This window comes from Thermobia domestica, chromosome 1 (assembly GCF_964235325.1).
Source record: "Thermobia domestica chromosome 1, izTheDome1.hap1.1, whole genome shotgun sequence".
NCBI classification, from domain to species: domain Eukaryota; kingdom Metazoa; phylum Arthropoda; class Insecta; order Zygentoma; family Lepismatidae; genus Thermobia; species Thermobia domestica.
The window spans coordinates 325,208,565-325,227,802 of record NC_137454.1 but is presented as its reverse complement, the minus strand read 5'-3'; the positions used below and the strand labels follow the sequence as shown (position 1 = coordinate 325,227,802).

General features: G+C 34.7%; 1 protein-coding gene across 5 annotated transcripts in view; it reads right to left on the bottom strand.

Annotated features, from left to right (window-relative positions):
* LOC145663036 (transmembrane protein 39A) overlaps positions 1–19,238 on the bottom strand; it is a 105,871-nt gene that overhangs the window by 38,357 nt on the left and 48,276 nt on the right. For 3 of the 5 annotated variants that reach the window (XM_081729180.1, XM_081729215.1, XM_081729190.1), the window contains exons 2-3: positions 10,306–10,424; positions 3,181–3,382 (exon numbers count right to left, since the gene is read on the bottom strand). In XM_081729180.1, the coding sequence (XP_081585306.1) occupies positions 3,181–3,382; positions 10,306–10,424 (321 nt within the window). The other 2 variants (XM_081729207.1, XM_081729198.1) reach the window with 2 other exon arrangements.

Here is a 19,238-nt window from a genome sequence, read left to right as displayed (position 1 = left end):
GTAGCCAGGATGGAAGGAAGAATGAACGCTTTCAAAATCTTAACTGGAAGACCAGCCGGAAAACGATCATTAGGAAGACCTAGGTGCAGATGGGAGGACAATATTAAGATAAATTTCGCAGAAATAGAAATACAAAGTAGAAACTGGATCCAATTGGCTAAGGATAGAAGTCAGTGGAGAGCTTTTTGTGAACGCGGCATTGAACCTCCGGGTTCCATAGGCTATAGGGTTACTTAGTTTATGTATTTGCTTATTACATACTGCATGCAAGAAGAAAGAAAGCACTGATCATATATGAATTAAAAACTCCAACCAGAAGTAGACTCAAATCTTGCAAACGGTACGAGATACTGAAAAAGTAATCGGAAAAAATCTCCCCTTTACGGTATCTCTTCACGGTACGGTACGGTACGATTTTTACCAAGACTTCTTTCACTTGTGTCTGCAAAGGAACATGCACAGATGTGAGGAATAACAAGGAGATTCATGGTCATATATGAATGACGCGCTGTATAAAGAGCGCAGGTTCAGCTAGTTCTATACTAAAAAGTAAAGAATCTCCCTAATAAGTTCAACTCTGGCTAGTATAAGAAACTGCACCTAATAAAATGTATCTCATAATGGATACTGGTCAAACACGTTTTAATCTTGTTCGGAATCCTTTATTTTGTACGTATAATACAGAACAGAATGGTCTGGTTGTAATTTGTGCGGGTTAAGGTTACCCTTGAAAATTACAATGAACATGAACCAAAGGAATAAAAGTAATCAAACAAATATAACTACTTTTTCATTCGTCGAATTAAGGGACGGGTTGGCAAAGGCATTAAATGTATGTAAAGTATATACGTGTCACAATTACGGGTGCACTTCATTTACAATAGAAGGTTTACTTGTTGTGTACGTATATCTGTACAGAAACAAATTCCATATACATGGGATGAGGATGGAGAGTTTCCCATATGCAGATAGAACATATCGATCGTTGACACTGATTACGTACAAAAGATAAAATGAAAAGAAAAGCCTCTCAGTTATAGTAATTACTCATTCACCTAAATAATATTCCTTTCATGTGTTCTATAACTGGTTAATGAGCGTATGAATTCATCATCATCATAATAATAATTCATCTAATAATATCCCTTTAGTTATAGTTCGTTTTGAAAAAGAATATATCATAGCTTTCATAAATAATAATGACATGAATCAAAAATGATCCTTACTGAGATACGAGTTTTATAATAGTCCCAGAGAGTAGGAGAGTTTTAGGTAAAAAAATCGCAAGTGAAGGCACACATCCCCCTTTCCAGGATGCAATTGTGTAATTTATTCGCCAATGCTTACCTGAAGCAGTACCACTCTTTCTCTCCTGAGAAATCAATGATTTTGAACTGTGTCACTTTTCTATTAAAGGAACAATATATTTAATACTTTTCTAATTGTAAATAAAATGCGCCTAAAGGTGAAACCATATTAAATATATAGTCCCTAATATCAAATATAATTTATATTAGATATTTTTTCTCCTAGTTGTTCCTTTCACCTTTCACCAAAAACGTTTCACGCTTTTCCCCGCTGTTCGCTTTTATCAATGGTCAACAATATGCAAGTAACATCTGACTAATAAATGGACCTCAAGCCATCTTATTGTTCTAAGTGAAAAATCATCCATAATTCTACAATTTAAGCACGTTTACTTTCTTAATTAAACCGAAGATATATAAAATACATGTGTAAACTACTTAGGAACACCCCTACTTAGGTATTAATTAGATGAAAATATATAGTATTAGGGAGAACCTATTAACGTAAGCTCACATTTCACCTGATCTGGCGAAATAAATAACTCCCAGCTGAATTGTCTCACACTGAATCATCCATCCCTTTAATATTTTTCTGCTTCCCTTCTAGTACTTTCCAAGTTTCTGAAAACAGCTCAATGTTTCCACATTTGCCCTTCAATTTACCTACGTCCTAATTTAATTTACGATGTTAAATTGAGTATCTAGACCAACTTTATGTACTTAATTTAGCACACTGATTTGTACGGGGAAGTATTTTTCTTTCTTTAAAATGAAAAATTTGAATGGTTTGATTTCCCTGATTACTTCTTTAATCTATTTAAGTGTCACGTATTTAGTGAAAATCTAATTCTGCGATATATTAATTTTTATATAAACAATCGTGAACGTCCGTAACGAGAGCAGAAGCAATGTGGGATGTGGCCCCTCCATGGATTTTAAGTAGATCAATAATCTGAATAAATGTTCCGAGCATGATCAGTATATTCCTAATTTTGATTGTCCACAATGTGCGACTTCTTTGTAAAATGACCTGTTATATGATACTAGGTGATCAAGAAAATACAAAAACGTTTATCTTTCTACTGAAAACATGCCGTGAAAACCAGGATGGTATCATAAAAATCATACCCTGGGGGACACTTCTTCATTTTCTCGTTCTCCTATTCTCAGCAGGATATATTTTTCTTTGCCAAACGATGTAAATAATTAAAAAATTAATCAACTAAAAAAACAAACCACTACATACTTCGCCCTTTCTGAGAAAAATCCTACGAACGCCAATGTATACCTAGGTATAAAACTTAAGTTTAATGTACTGAATACTGCATTTATATATAATGTAAACTCACTTTCGACACAGCAAGAAACATTTAATTAAATAATTCGAAAATCACCATCAAAATTACAGTTCATTAAAAAAAGAAAGAGAAGAATCCTTCCCTATATAAATAAATGAATTAATAAACCAAGATAGTTTAAGTACTCAAATCCCTTCCGATATAGTGATAAAATACACTAATAATTTGCAACTGAACAACTAGTCTAGAAGTAACTTACGCCATCTACCAATTCAAACCATTTATGTTCTAGTCTTCAACAATGATTTGCTTAATGTAAATTCTTACCTTCCTGCTTATACGTACATACATGTATAAAGAATTCTTTTAACAAAGACCTGAAAGAATATAAGTGACATAGGACTTTACCTATCCATACTTCGTAGTATTACTACGCTTAAGTTTCCTTTCAACATTCACTTCGCTTACACTACTTTCGAAAGTATACTTATTCATAACACAACCTTAGTTTGAAATACAAGGAAGTTAATTTTCATATTATAAATTACATGCAAAAAAGGAAAGAAGGTACATACCATTGCGTATCTAGTATAAGATTGTGGTAGCCAAAACACAGTTCTGTATAGGTGGAGAAATTGGAGGAAAGATGCATTGAATGTATAAACAAACATGATTGTTTCGAACAGTAGCTCACTGTCTTGTGCAATCTTTGGAATAGGTATATGTTTCGGACACACTGCTTTAGGTGCTGACCCATCTGTTCCCTGACCAGACAACCTATTAACAAAGAGAAGTAAAACACTGTTTAAAAACACTTGATAAACTTATTATATTAATTCTACAGTTGGCCTGAAGAGAGTTTATTGTTGATTTACGTAATATTATGGTATGCAGGCTTTTGATTCCGGCGTTACTGGTCATCATCAAACTGGCTTTGGACTGAATGAAATAATATTGTACAACGTATACTATTGACAAAACTCATCCAATCATGAATAAAATTAATATATTTGTAGACTTTAACTTATTTAGTACAAATACTAAGTATTTATGATATGCAGGCTTTTGGTTCGCGAGTTTATTGACCACCAAATTTAGGTCCAAACATAGTGAAATCAAGAAATTTCACTAAAATCTGTTCAATTAAACTCATTCGATCTTGATCAAAGTTGGTAAAGCTGTAGACCTTTAACTTTGTATGCATGCGAGCTCAATATGACATATTATGGTGTGCAAACGTGTGATCCCGAGTTATTGGCCAAAGTTGGGTTTGCACTCAGTGTAACCAATAAATTTCAATAAAACGCAAGAGATGGAACTCATTCATATTTGACTAAACCTAGTATGTTGGAAGATCTCAATGACCTTTGTATCTATATGAAATGTTACAGAGTGCAGCATTTTGGATTCCGAATTATTTGCCATCAAAGCTGAGTTTGGACTTCATGAAATGATAGTGTATAACGCACACTATCGACGAAACGCATCCGATCATGAACAAATTAGTGAAACCTGTCTATGTTGGCTACCAACGGTTCCATTGAAAAGCGGCCAACTTACAGAAAATAAGTGTGATTGTTGTATTTTTAGAATAGGATATCTAGTATTGCTTGATTGTAAAATTTTAATAAGCAATAGCACAACAGCTACTTTTAATTAATATATATATAGAGTAGTCAGTGGCGTTATTTAGAATTTTGTTCCGAGGGTGGCTATGTACATTCTCCTGAGTGGCTGTACATATACTGGATCTGTGTAGGTATACAGTTATTATATATACTATATATAAATTTATCTATTTCGGGGGAGGGGCTTGAGCCCGATAGCCACCCCCCTAACAATATACATTACTAGAAAAAGTTACTACATTATGTTTGATGTATGTACTAGTCTGGTACACTGAATTATTCGTATTGAAAATACATTAACACAAACCACCACAAAATAGAAAGTGTACGCAGTTCATTGAAATTGATATTGTAGCACACTGAGTTACTCAGATTGAAAATAAGCAAAATTATAAATTGAACAATCTATGTGCAGTTCATATGACCTTTTTCCGAGAGTAACAAATATTTTCTGTAGACACCTTTCGAAAAAATAGCAAATCATTATTATACAAATTTATTCATGGTGGTTCATTCTAATCGTTTTTCTTTTATTCTTTTTGGCACATATGCACATTCTAAGTTTGTAGTTAACCCTCTTGTTAATGAGCTACAAGTGTTTTCCTCGAAGTAAAAGATGTTTTGAGAAGGATAGGAAGGAAATTCATATCTCAAAACCTTCGCTACCTTTCGACAAGCCTTCAGGTGCCAATACTTGACATGGTTAGATTTAACCTTGAGAATTTTCCAGAATTACTAAAGCTCCCCACTGATGAAAGGAGCCGATATAGCTAATGATTCAACAAAACACAGGGTAAACAAATACGTACAATCATTTCCTGAATTCCTGTATGTGCTTTTTCTTAGTCACATCTTCCTTTACCACCCCTTTATCAGGGTAGTGTTCTGGCCATTGACCTCTAAGAACAAATCGTGGAAATCCATGCTTCTTGTCTCCAGTAACAAATACAGAAAATCTGCCGCTCACATGGGAATACGAAAGAGAAGAAAAAAAACAAAACGGTATTTTGCGTGGCCAAGATACGCAGGTAAATTTATTATCATCATCATAGGGTAAACACTGCTTCAATGCGGCCAACTTCCAAGATAGACAGCTGGCCAACTTACAGAGTAATAAGTAACGAATGTCTTATGGAAAAATGCAGGTTCAAGACGAACCAGGCCAAGATAAGAAGGTGGCTAGGTTTTACTGTAGTAGGGTTGTAAGCCTCAACTTGCCTAGCATGTTTGTATATAATATATACACACATGCTAACTATATATATTATATATCGTATATAGACTTTCGGCTCCCGAGTTATTGGTCATTTTCACTAAAACGCCAGCGATGAAGTTTTTCCGATCATGACCGAACTTCGTATGACACTGAATAATCGGACGTTCCACAAGGATGAAACCTTAGACCTTTGTTATTTCTTATAACTATTAACGATATAACGGAATAAATTAAAAATTCTCATACGTTATTATTAGCAGATGATTTGAACTTATATGCTAAAATTAAGTCAATTGATGGCTGTATAAAACTACAAATGGAATTATAAAGTGTAAAGACATGGTGTGACATCAATAAATTTACGATACATTCACACAAATGCAAAAGCCTTTCATTTACTAGAAAAGAAAAATACGTCAGTTGCGATTACTCTATTGATAGGATAAACCTTCAGAAATCTAAAATAGATGAAGATTCAGAGGAGTGATTTTCGACTCAAAGCTAACATTTACTCGTCATATAGAAAACATTACGAACAGTTTCGTTTTTACTTTTAGTAAGGATTTTCAAAATCAATCGACACTTTTGAAGTTTTATTATCCTATGTTAAACTTCAGTTAGAACATGCTAGTGTCATTTGTAATATGTACGTTGAAAAGTATTGTAAAAATGACAACGTGTTCACTGTATTTTTTAAAAACTATCAATATACAAAGAAAAAAAAAGTATATACATCATATACAGAATTAACCAGTTGAGAATGCTCCAAGAGCATTGCCAGAAGGAACTTAAAGAGACATTTCAACAAACTTGAAAAAGTTCGTTTCTGAATTCTCTATGTCTGTGTATGTGTGTGTCACTTGCGAATTTTTCAATTTTGAGCCATCCATTCGATAAAGCATTAAAGACTATCTCAAAGAAGTGGTGGAATTGTTGGCATCACTCTTACCGTTCCCGAGATATTGGCCCAAAAAATTCCGATTTCGGGAGATTTAAGAAACCATATCTCTGGAACCGGAAGTCATAGAGATCATATTGGTGTTGATCAATGCCTAAGAGGATGGTGAATATTTTGGTACCAAATTGTAACCGGTAGCCACTGGTCAACTGGAGATTTAAAGAACTATAAACACGTGGAAAAAAAATTAGTACTCAAGGACATTATAAATGGATAGATATATTACAAGAATTGTTTAATGAGTATAATAATAAAGTACATGGAACAATTGTTATAAAGCCTGTAGAAGTTAATAAGAAAAAATAATTCTTTTAAAGTCCGTTCTGGCAATCTCTTGGAGCATTCCCTACTGGTTCTTATTAACTTCTACATTCCCATTCCGTCTAATCATCAAAATCTGGCCCCAAGCAACTCTACTATAACGCCGACCCTCCCTATTTTACGCACAAGCATCACCCTGACTAATCGAGTGGCCTTGTGTCCGTCTGGCGAGAGGTTCTGCTATGTCCCGTGCCTCTAACGACTTCGTTCAAAAAGTAGCTGATCATAATGTTTTGGCAGGAGTGTGTATACATATATATGACAATGATAAGTCCTGTAGTAACATTTGGTGCGGAAGTAAGGACATTGACAAAGCAAAATGAGAATATGCTCAGAATATTCGAAAGAATTATAAGAAAGATCTATGGACCCGACAAAAATGGCAATGAACGGAGAAGCAGAAATAATGAGCGAGGCAATGATGGAGAAACTTTTTAAGGAGGGTGCCAAAGAAAAAGATTATAAACTTTAAGCGGGCCAATATAATTTACAATATAAAGCAAAGATTGAAAATTTTACAAAATTCATGTAATAGTAACCGCTATTAATGATTGTAGTTTCTCCTAATGCAGTTCGAATTAGGACACATATGTCAGTCTGTTCCTAATACAACACTTTCGAAATAATCATATTTTTCTTTCATTCATCAGATTAGAAATCATGTTGTGGACAGCATTTTGCCGGCGGGCTATAGTTTATCCATCACCGTACTAAGGAACCAGGATAAGGTCAAATTTACTCAAGTTCAATGGTTAAAATGCTCGGTCATGTGAAGTAAACCACAAAGTGTAGAATTGACATAAGTGAGGTTTTCCAGAATACCTGTGGCTATTTTCTTTTACACGACAAGGAGCTAACCATTAACAAGAAACAAAGAACATACCACGAGATGAAGACAACAGAGCTGGGCGAAATATTGTGTAGAATTCTAAACAAATGAGGAATGAATGGGGTACAAAGTATTTAATTTTAATATGTATATTATAGCATCAATTAGCAACTTACAGTTGAATATTTTGGCTGGATAGACTGATGCAGTAAAGAAAATGATCAGAATGCAAGATTTTCCTACAGTCACACATAACGTAGATATCTAAGCTGACGCTACGAAGGTGTAGCACAACTAACTGAATACTTGGTTTGTCTCCATATTCGACACTTGTTATTCGACATTTCACTTAAAAATATATTCTTTGCATTTTATTATTAAAAATTTCACCTCATACCATCGGTTATTTCCTGTATACAACCTCAATAAATATCTGGCAATTTTTCCGTCTGTATAACTGCAAGCTCAAAAGAAACACACGAGAGTCAATGACCAGAAGAATGAAAAAGGAGTACAATTGAATCTGTTAAAACAAAACGAGCGAAAAAATAAAGTAGGGCAGCAAAATTCTTTCACAGACTTACTTCATTTACGTTTGCATAATTTTACCTCTCTTCCGCATACTCTAATTACATTATCTCTATATAATTCCACCAAATCGATCGGTAGGTTGGATTAAAATTGAGCCCTCCTTTCAGCAGCAAGGGAATACAAGAGGTAGATCGTCAGCTTTACGTGGGATCCGAACCACAAGTTCCAACTGGGAATCGAACCTCGTGTACGCTACTCATATAGTCACAAGGAAGTTCTCCACCAAATTGAATACTTAGCAAATTTTAGTAGGATACTTACATCAGCATGCTTCATGTCTGACATCCATTCGAGACAACATAAAGTGAATTTCAATTACTTAAAAGTCTCGTACAGTTTCATCATCTATTAACGCAGTTATCATATACTACCTTGCAGTTAGTTTTTGGAAGCAATAACCCTATTAAGAAAACTAAATTAGTGCTAATACCATTAACACGTTCTCTCTATTAATAAGTTTAACGTCCCTCCTAAAAGCATCAGCAACGGGAGACAGAACCTATTGCTTAATGTGGAATCCGAACTTGTTTCATCTGGTCTACTATCGAAATTCAAGTGTCTCTACTAGCTATCAGGAAAACCTGGAATCATCCTGTTCTGCTGGTCTATATATAATTTATATATATATATATATATATATATATATATATATATATAAGGGTGTTTCAGATAAAACGTCCAGTGCTTATAAATTCGAAACGGCTGAGAACAAAAAGATGAAACAAAACTGAGATAGGAAAATGTCATAGGGCACATCACATGGTGTTGCTGTGGTGACCTCCAGGGCCCTCCTTCAAGGGGGCCCAGGGGCCAACTTCAAATTTTCAAATAGGAAAACGTATTGAATCATATCTCATTCAAAAGTACTTGAAAAACGAAACAACTTTTGTAGGAAACAATTTTCGATTTGGGCCACCGTTTTCAAAATGGCCGCAAAAAGTGGTTCCTGTATCAGATACAACGTCCAGTGCTTATAGGCCTAAATCAGAAACGGCTGAGAATAGAGAGATGAAACAAAAACTGAGATAGAAACGATGATAAAGCACATCAAGTGGTGGTGTTGTGGTGACCGTCAGGAAACTCCGTGAAGGGGGCCCAGGTGCCAACTTCAAACTGATACAGGACTTTTTGCGGTCATTTAAAAACGGTGGCCCAAATCGAAAATTGTTTCCTACAAAAGTAGTTTCGTTTTTCAAGTACTATTGAATGAGGTATGATTCAATACATGTTCCTATTTGAAAATTGAAGTTGGCCCCTGGGCCCCCTTGAAGGAGGGCCCTGGGGGTCACCACAATAACACCATGTGATGCGCCCTATGACATTTTCCTATCTCAGTTTTTGTTTCATCTTTTTATTCTCAGCCGTTTCGGATTTATAAGCACTGGACGTTTTATCTTAAACACCCTATATATATATATAATGCGTCCGTAAAGTTGCGCAACCCAAAGTTTGATTGCGTATATCTTTTGATCTAAGAATAATAGAGACCTGAGACTTGAAACAAATGTAAGCATGTTCTATGTAGATATTTTCGAGATCATAACTAATGCTGGAACTTGCAATGTTTTTGCGTAGTAACGAAAGAAATTACCGGAAGTGTAAAATAAAAAATGTGCAAAATAAAGAAAATCAACATTCAGTTGCAGACAACTGATTTCCTGCGGGTGAATTCCTGCGTATATGTACAGTATGCATCAATATTTATCCATTGGTGCGAAAATGTGACAAGATTGATGCAATGTTGCCATATAAAAAGGTTATTTAATGCAAGTCCGTAAAATGAGTTTTATATATATATATATATATATATATATATACAGAAACGCGGCTCCTGCCAACTCTGTTGTTGTAAAATTACTGCAATAGGTGTGTTTTAGGTTAACTAATGATAAGCAATAAGAATTTGCACATAATTCATAACATGAAATTTTATGGAAAAATTTGCAATATACATATATAAAAGTAAATACAGTGCAAACAGACTTTTCGACCACTGTAAATATAAATTATACATTTAATGCCATTCTAAATCTTCTAAAATATCTTGAAAATAAAAGAATACAAAGATATTCTCCTTAAATTTAAACAATACTATTTGACCTAAGTTATATTGTTAACTTTACTATTTTATTTTATGTATTGTAAGTCAACACTTACTTCAGTTTATGAGCATCTTCATTTGATGTTCCAGCTGAGCGACTAGGATTTGTTCGGCTAATATTACGTCTGCCGCCAGGCATATTTGTTGGTTCTGTGGTTATCACAAGTGTAGGTTTCTGCAATAGGAAGAGAAAAATAATAAAATATATGTTACTATGTATTAATGTCCTATTTTGGGCCTGAATTACATTTCAAAATCAAAGCAAAATTGCACTTATAAAACGAACAGTAATAATTAAATTATATGGTGTTTTCAGTTTAACACACATTTGATGAATTAAGGAAAAGTGAAACGAAACAGAGTAATTCCGAGAAAACGTAAATACATGAAAAATGCATGAGACAAAATTAAAAAGAACCAACTACAGAACTAAACATTAAGCTACCGTTCACATATAAATTACCGTCAACGAAAATCGATGACGGTACCTAGATATTCATCGAAGGAGTACTGTTTAACGTGGGATACAAATTTAAGTATCCATTTCGACTATCCTTTATCCCAGATATTATCTAGACAAAAATTAATAGAGTAACCTTGCAACAAGGCAAAACAAACTCTAAGATGTTTGATCCACGTATATAAACTTCAGAAATTTCACACTTCTACTTAGATAAAACTGTTTCAAATAACGAATGCATATTTAGGAACAGCTTTACGGGGCTCTTAGTCATATTCTTACTCTTAAACAGCATAACCACAATACCCTGGCTCCACATGCTGAGGGAGAACACCCCATAACATTTCTTTACATGTGTTGTATTAGTTGAATTATTCGCTTACATCAAAGGTTTCTGTGCAATTCACATTATTTCGACTAATTATGACAATTATAACGAATTTTTATTTATGATGAAGGAATATGCGATGCTTTTTTTTATATCTATACATAACTATCTATCAATCTATTGGGTCGATGCGTAAGTTCATGCGGTTTTCTTTTGGGTTGGCAACAATGCGGCGTGAAGCAATTGTTTATCGTTATTCCGTTGTTTTATAGTAGTTTGGAGTTTGTGTGTTGTGAAACACAGGTTTTCTCGATTGTGAACGTATTATTGTATATATTTCAGACAAACTAATATGGAATGTGAAGTTCAGAAGAGTGATCATTCCAGTTACATTTTACTCTTCGAGTTTAACCTAGGATCCAGTGCAGCAGTAGGCGCGAGAGCAATTTGTGCAGTGTGCAGGAATGAAGCAATTGCTGAAAGAACAGCACATATATAAGGGAATCTCAAAATAATGGATTTTGAAATGAAAAATACTCGATGAATTTCAAACTATGTGTATTCAAGACTATGAAAAGTACACGTACACCATTAATGAATTAATCACATACATTTACAAGATGACATCAGTAAAATGGCCACTGTTTTTACATTCTGAAGCCGTTCAGAAACGTAGTGCACTGCATGACATAAACATGTCCACAGGAATCTGATTGATTTCCTGGATGATTCGTATCTTCAGGTCCTCAATTGATGCCAGTCGATGTTCGTATATTTTTGTCTTTAAGTGATCTCACACAAAGAAATCACTGACTGTGATATCTCGAGAGCTTGGAAAGTTGTGTGTGACGTTACCCTGTCATGTTGAAACCACGCAGTTACGAATCTGTGGAAAGCGAATTAGAGCCCTTTCTCATTATCCGGCGAACTGCCGTGTACGGCGACGGCAAATTGCCCGACAGAGTAGAAAGACATTGCGCCAATGGAGCTCTTCACATATGCGCGGCGATCGTCGTCAATTTGTCCGGCGAGCAAAAACAGCCGGATCTCCTGCTAAAATCCAGCGCGGCAGATCGTCGTGTACAGCCAAGTAGCCAAGCGGGACATTGCAAGTAATGGAGTTCTTCACATATACGCGCGATCTGCCGGATGGGTGTTAGGGGAGGGAGTGTGTTGCCAGGAAAGAATAGAGAGTGGCTGCGATAATGTGGATGCGTGTGTTTTACGTATATATATACATGTGTGTGTGTGTGTGTGTGGTTATGTTCTAGCCCAGGACACCTAGAGTAATTTTAACCAAACTTGTTACGTATAATATATGGGAAAAGATATGTAAAAATAATCGAAAACGACCTATACTGCCGAAGTGTTGAATCCATAGATCGTTGATTAAAAATAGTCCAAAATATAAATCATTTTTTTCTATGTAATAGAAGATTGGGAGAAATAAATGTCCGGGCAGCACTAGACAAATATGCTTGTAATTCTAAAAGATTTGCCCCAAAATTGAAATATACAGTATCAAATATTTCAGCAATATCACATATTCAGTAATAATACCTTAATGTACTTTCGCAAAGCAAGAGAGAATTCATGACGTGATATTTGATAAATAAACCGTACTTTATATATTCTATAATTATCTTTAACACTTCTATGGTTGTAAATTCTTGGAAGTCCTTCGAATTCAGGGACTAGAGCAATGTTTTAAAGAGACTTGAATCAAGAGTCGGAACGCTTAAAACAAAACAATAAATCCGAAATACTATAATAATAATAATGCCTACACATCAGCCTTGGCTCAGTGGTTGAGTGTTGACTCGGGATTTTGCGATAGAACTCAACCAACGACTATCCTGAAAGGACTTTACCCTGATTTTCCCAGTCACAACAGGTGAATACTGGGATATTTTAAATATCCACAACCTGGCCGCTATTTTGCTCAAGTCTATCAATTGTGGAGACAGTATAGATAAATCTCCGTCAAGATACCACTTCTCTTAAAAAAAAAGTGAATCCATGACTGACTTTTTTTTTTCTGTCTTAACAAGACGAGTAGAAGACACTTTTTGCATCTGGCCATTGAAACCACCACAACACAAGAGTCACAAGGTTTTGCATTTTTGAGTTGCACAGCAACACTGCTCGCATATTTTTCATCCACGGCAAATTACCGGAAACGGCGACGCCAAGTCACCGCATCAATATGAAAGAAGCCTTAGTTCTTAGACAGGAAGTTGTTTACTATAGCAACATAACGTTCGGACCTGACGGTCACTGGCATTACCACCATCATCTTTAAAAAATAAAAGTCAGAGGATGACACTGTACACCACTGTCAATTTTTGACTGGGTAATGGCATTTCATGCAGTATTTACGAGCTTAATATCTGAAATCGAACTTATTCACGAAGTCGCTGAGATGAAAATGGGCCGACATCAATATCTTGTCAATCAACTATATGTCACATTGCAAGTTCGTCAGAATTATTGCACAGAAATTTCTGCGTTGCTCGTGATCATTTGGTTTCAACTAAAACTTGTATGTGTGGAACTTTACTAAGTCACGGGATAAGTTAGCACGTAATTTCTCTTTTGCTGTTTTCCGGAGATCGATGTAATAACTTTGTGTTAAAACTTTTCTGCATTGCAATATTTGCAATTAGTTCATTTCTTTATATATTCCATTTCTTTCTACTTTTAATATTCAAGATTTTCTTTGAGAAACATAAAACTGTTTGAAATTTATTTTAGCGGGATACCAACTACAAACTTTACCCAAAACATATCAATTGGATACTGGAACATTGGTATTTTAATTCTATTTTTGGAAGATCGATGGAAATGAAAGTAGGAAGCGTTACGTCATAGCCATGTTACAACCTTTTCCATTGCGCTACTTGGAGTTAATTCTTTTTTATCATTATTATTTTTACATCTTTTTCTTTTCGACTTTTAATTTTGGCTATTTTCTTCCACAAATATAATTAATAACTCACTGTTTCATTATTCAGATAACCGTATGAAATTTTATTTATTTCACCGGGATAGCAGCTAACGGCCATGTAATGGGAAATAATTTGTAAACAAAAAAGGCTACATTTGTATAATACAGAGTGTCCAATACACAATGCAGCCCGGAGTTTGGGACAGTAAAACTTTTGAACCTGAAGTGATACACAAATAATGGTTATACCAAAATGAAGCCTTCTTCATGCATATATTTTTAAACTAGGAAGCAACGATTGAAGTACACTAGAAACAACACAGTGTATATTGGACACCCTGTATTTATGAGCCAATATGGGTGTAAGATTATGAGGGTTCCAATCTATAACCGAATATGTTGTCTTTATGGTACTGGTTAAGTTTAGGCACATCACATTTTGAAAAATTTACAAGTAAAATTAAATACTCTGCTGGCAGCAGTATTAAATAGTGAGCAATACAGGTGCATTTTATGTTTACTAGCAGTGTTACTAGTGTGAAACCATCAGGTGATATAGGAACTGGTATAACTGCGAAACCTACGGATTTCCACTACTTTAACCTATCCATATACCCACCACCACTGACGCGCCTGCGCCCTCCCACGGCATAATCATGTGACCTCAATCTGAACAAACAAAATACAGAGGGAGAAAGCCGATCTCTACAAACTGTGAAGATAAGTACGGTAACTCTACTTTGGGTAAGGCAGTGATATTCTGTCACTGTTAATATTATTCACAGGTTTTCACTAATTCCTTGCTGTACCTTATTCACATAAATATTTTCTCACTAATGCCGTTGCCATTCCTGATGCACATAGTATTGCCGAGCGAGCGTCAGCGTGTGAAGGCTGATTAGAGCCCCGCATGGCACGTTATTTTCTATCTTTCGTTCTTGGGAACTGGAACTGCGGGAACGGGTTCAGATGAATCGCTTATTGTCACTGCCTTGCCTAAAGTAATGACTTGCCGGGGTGAATTCTGTATTCGGTATTTTTTTTTGGGGGGGGGAGCAAAATTTTTTGGTTAATCGTACTTTTTCGCTATGCCTAATATAGTTTCATTTTATTTTACCAATGTTCTCAATCTACACATTCAGTGTTACTTCCATAACTAAATAACGACTGTTTTTTAAGTGCTTTTAAATAAACAAGCCTACATAAGTTTCTATTCAAGATTTTAAGTGGTGGTTTCTGTTTTCATTGAAACTAACATTTAAGTCTCTCGAACACCAACACACACACACAAAATAAAAAACTATTTAGACCTTTATACTTGTTTTAAAAACTATATTATTTAATTAATTAGGCCTATACTAATAAAAGCCTCTCCTACCTATTTAAGGATTCATATCTAATTTGAAAGTCATCTCGTGACGTAATAACATCACTAACTCTCAATAGCCTTAAACTTTAACAATTATAATATCAATCATTATATATACTATTTTAATTTAGGTTTAAGATTACTTTCGTTAGATAACTTAATTTACTCAATTAAAATATAGTAAACACGTGCTTACAGACACCCACAGTACAGAACAGAATGAAAAATTCTGCTATTTACTTCAATGCGCAAGCGCACCTACATTTGTTGCCGCCTCATACATAAATAATACCTGTGTTTGTGACGTGATCCCAGACCAGGAAAAATCGGTGCAGATTATTTTAGTACAGTTCGTGCATTTCCTTTTTCATTCATTTCCTTCCGTATTATGCACTTCCTTGTTTTATTTTTTATTTATTTATTTCCTGCGTAATTCCTTCACACCAATTTTTCCCAAACAACTTTAAAAATTACTTTGGGTAAAGTTCGTTAGTTGGTATCAGGGATGAATGGAGGGTAGTACGGCGTATACCCACCTCTAATTTTCAGAAACTATCATATAACCACCTAAAATTTAGGAAGTACGCTGGTATACGCTACATTCGATCCATAGTATACTCGATTCATTGAACAAGCAACAATTTATTTTCATGTACTGTACTTCAAAACAAAAAATCTCACTAAACAGCTGGTCGTCAGGCTGTTTGCCGCAAATGATGACCCTGTAGAGGAAAAATGATGCTTATCAAATATCATGCGTTCTGGAAAACAAACTTTGAAAAATATCAAATGTAGGATCAGCATGTAACAGAAGTCAAAAAGTCAAAGAACACCAAAACCAACATTGCTAACTAATCCCGAATGCGACTTTTCCCTTCACAGCGTTATATGGAAAGTTATAAAGAGAATAAAATACAATTGCTTTACATGTTTTTAAGACATCTGTTAAACATCTGTTGGGATAATGTTTTGAAAAACAAATATGATCTTAAAGTACATCAACTCAGGGTCTAAGGCTTACCAGAATTTTTCCCTGATTGGCAACTCTTGTCAGAAGTAAAAGCAGGTGTGGTTGCTGGTTCAACGAATTTCGTGTATTCGGAAATTAAAGTGTCATTAGTAACTCTTTAAATATGATTCTATATAATGAGTTATTAATATTTGGTTCACAAGAAGCCTTCATTACCTATAATAGCGAAATATTAACTTGTAAATGCGGGTTAACTTTAATTTATTTTCTGTTCTACTAATAAATATTTTTCTTTCTCATTTTGTAATTATGCGATCACTTTTTTAAAAAAATGTTTCATAATATTGATTTGTTTCAGTACAGTCTCGTAATTTAAATACATGAATGCATAATAAATTCCATTTGTCAATTGAAGACTACATGGGAAGAAGTAGGTAAGTCAGTGGTAAACAGGCCAATCTGAAATTTGAAGAATGAAGCTCTCTAATTTTATACGTATCCACAGAATACAAGCTAATACATATAATCACAAAACCAAAGTATATTGAAGTAATTTTAAAGTTACATTAATTCAACTAATGTATTGTTCAAGTACTCTTCCAGTAATTTAAAGATTTATTAAGTGCTCTGGGTATCCAAATTGCTGAGCCTGGGTATCCATTTGGATACAAAAGGGTAGCTTAAAAAATGCCTTGATTTATTGGTAATTAAAACATAAAATACCCACTAAAATACCCATTTTGGGTAAATACCCGGGTATTTACTCGCTGAAATAAATACTCAGGTATTTTCCATCCCTACCCCTGACTAACTGGTTAGCGTATATGTTTTCGGGGTGGGAGACCCGGGTTCGATTCCCGGCGAGAGCTCATGTATTTTGGATCCATAAGTTGTTCCATGAGTAGCTCCATATATAGAATTGCTGCTGAAAGTAGAGGTCTGCTCGGGTCGAGTTCGGGCCGTACATTTTTAAATAGACAACCATATTTCTCGGGCCTTTTCGGGCCTAACTTTGTAAATATACTGTACAACGATATATATATATATATATATATATATATATATATATATATATATATATATATATATATATATATATATATATATATATATATAGACCATTCTTTCTGGAGAACTTTTAAAGTACATCTAAATTTGTAACTTGAGACGCCCATACTAAAAATCTGCTTATCATTGTGCAATTGAGAATAGGCCTAAAGCTAACTTTGTAGTGGAGAGAAAAACTAAAAGTAACAGAAATGAACTTGCTTAGCTTATCTGTAAGTGAAAATTTGAGCAGCCAGAGTGTAGATTCCATTGTTTTTGTTCGACAATGACTGCTTTGAGGACTATCTGATTGAGTTCAGTACACATCCATTTGCATAAGAATTTGCACACATTGACATAAGTTGGGTATTTCATAAAAATTTATATAAATGAAATTAAATGGAATAATTAGTTTAACGTCCCATAATTACGCACCGAGGCTAAAGGAGACGGAATTTATATGGTAGACTATTTTCTTTAGAGAATTCATAGAGTTAGTACGTGTAAATAAATGATAACCTTTATTTCGTTATTGTCTGTGAATCATGTAAGCTTTTAAAATGCAAAATTAGATCTCTAATTATTGTAAATAACAATTTTACGTTAATTATTAAGTTTCTGTAATTCGGGCTCATTTGACTTTCATACGAGCTCGGGCCTAAAAGCTAAAACATATTTCGGACTCGGGTCGGGCCTCACATTATAAATTCACAGGCCAGGCAGGGCCCGGGCTAAAAATTCCGGCCTGTGCAGACATCTAGCTGAAACGGACACAAAATTGAAAATCAAATAAAAAAGTATTTTTGAGACACAATTCAAGAGACTTATTTCGGCCAACAAATGCTCCAGGACTACATCAGTAAAAATTTAATTAAAAGAGAAAAAACAGAAAACGTATCCAAAAATAGAATTTACTCGTTTGTTTCTGTTCATTTTATTATATCACAATTATGTGTAATAGGCCTATTTTCTTTCAGGATGTTCACTTTCTTTCTTCAAAAGTTTCTCGATCTAACCAATACTTAGCTGTGATCGCCTGTTGGTCCAGTTTTGATGTAGGCTGAAGACGATGAAATGCCAATGAATAAGTATGGAAAAAAAATAATGGAATGAGAAAATGGGATGACTGGGGGGGGGAATATGTTGGAACTTACAAATGCAACAACGAACTAGAGTTGCCAACTGGCCGGAAATATTGCTGTTATTTTGATTAAAGCCGGTGACCCGTACAAACTTCTTACCCAGGCACGTACGCAGGAATTTATTTCGGGAGGGGTCAAATTCAATTTGAGGATAAATTATATTAAAATTTGTAAAATTGTCCTTAGAATTAGACTAAATTTGAAGAAAAATCGGGATTTCGGGGCGGGGGTCCGGACCTAAAAAAAACCTGCGTACATCCCTGTTCTTACCAGCCCCTTTATAACAGTTTTTTTTTTTTTTAATTTATATCTAGTTCGAAGTATAGATTTAAAAAGTAACTTTCATTCTGTAAATCCAAAACTGTCACCTTTCACCATCTATCAAAGATTAACAAATATATTTTGTTCATCTGTTTAGATAATTTTAAAGAGATAACAGGGACCGTATCAGGGAAAATCTGAAATGTATTTGTAAGAAATTTTATACATTTCTTGAGTGAAAAAGGACTCCTTAACCTTTTCAGGGCGAACGGCTCAACTCTTGAGCCAGCAATTCAAACCTCTCTAGCTCAGCTCCTAATTAACCTAGAGATATGATTTTGGTATGTATCTCTTCAGAAAGGATGGAACTTTCTAATCCTGTGTATATCATTCATGTAATGGGTCCCTCCGTGAAGGGGGAGGGGGGCAAAGTTGGGTGTTTATAGTGTTCCCACTCTCCCTTCA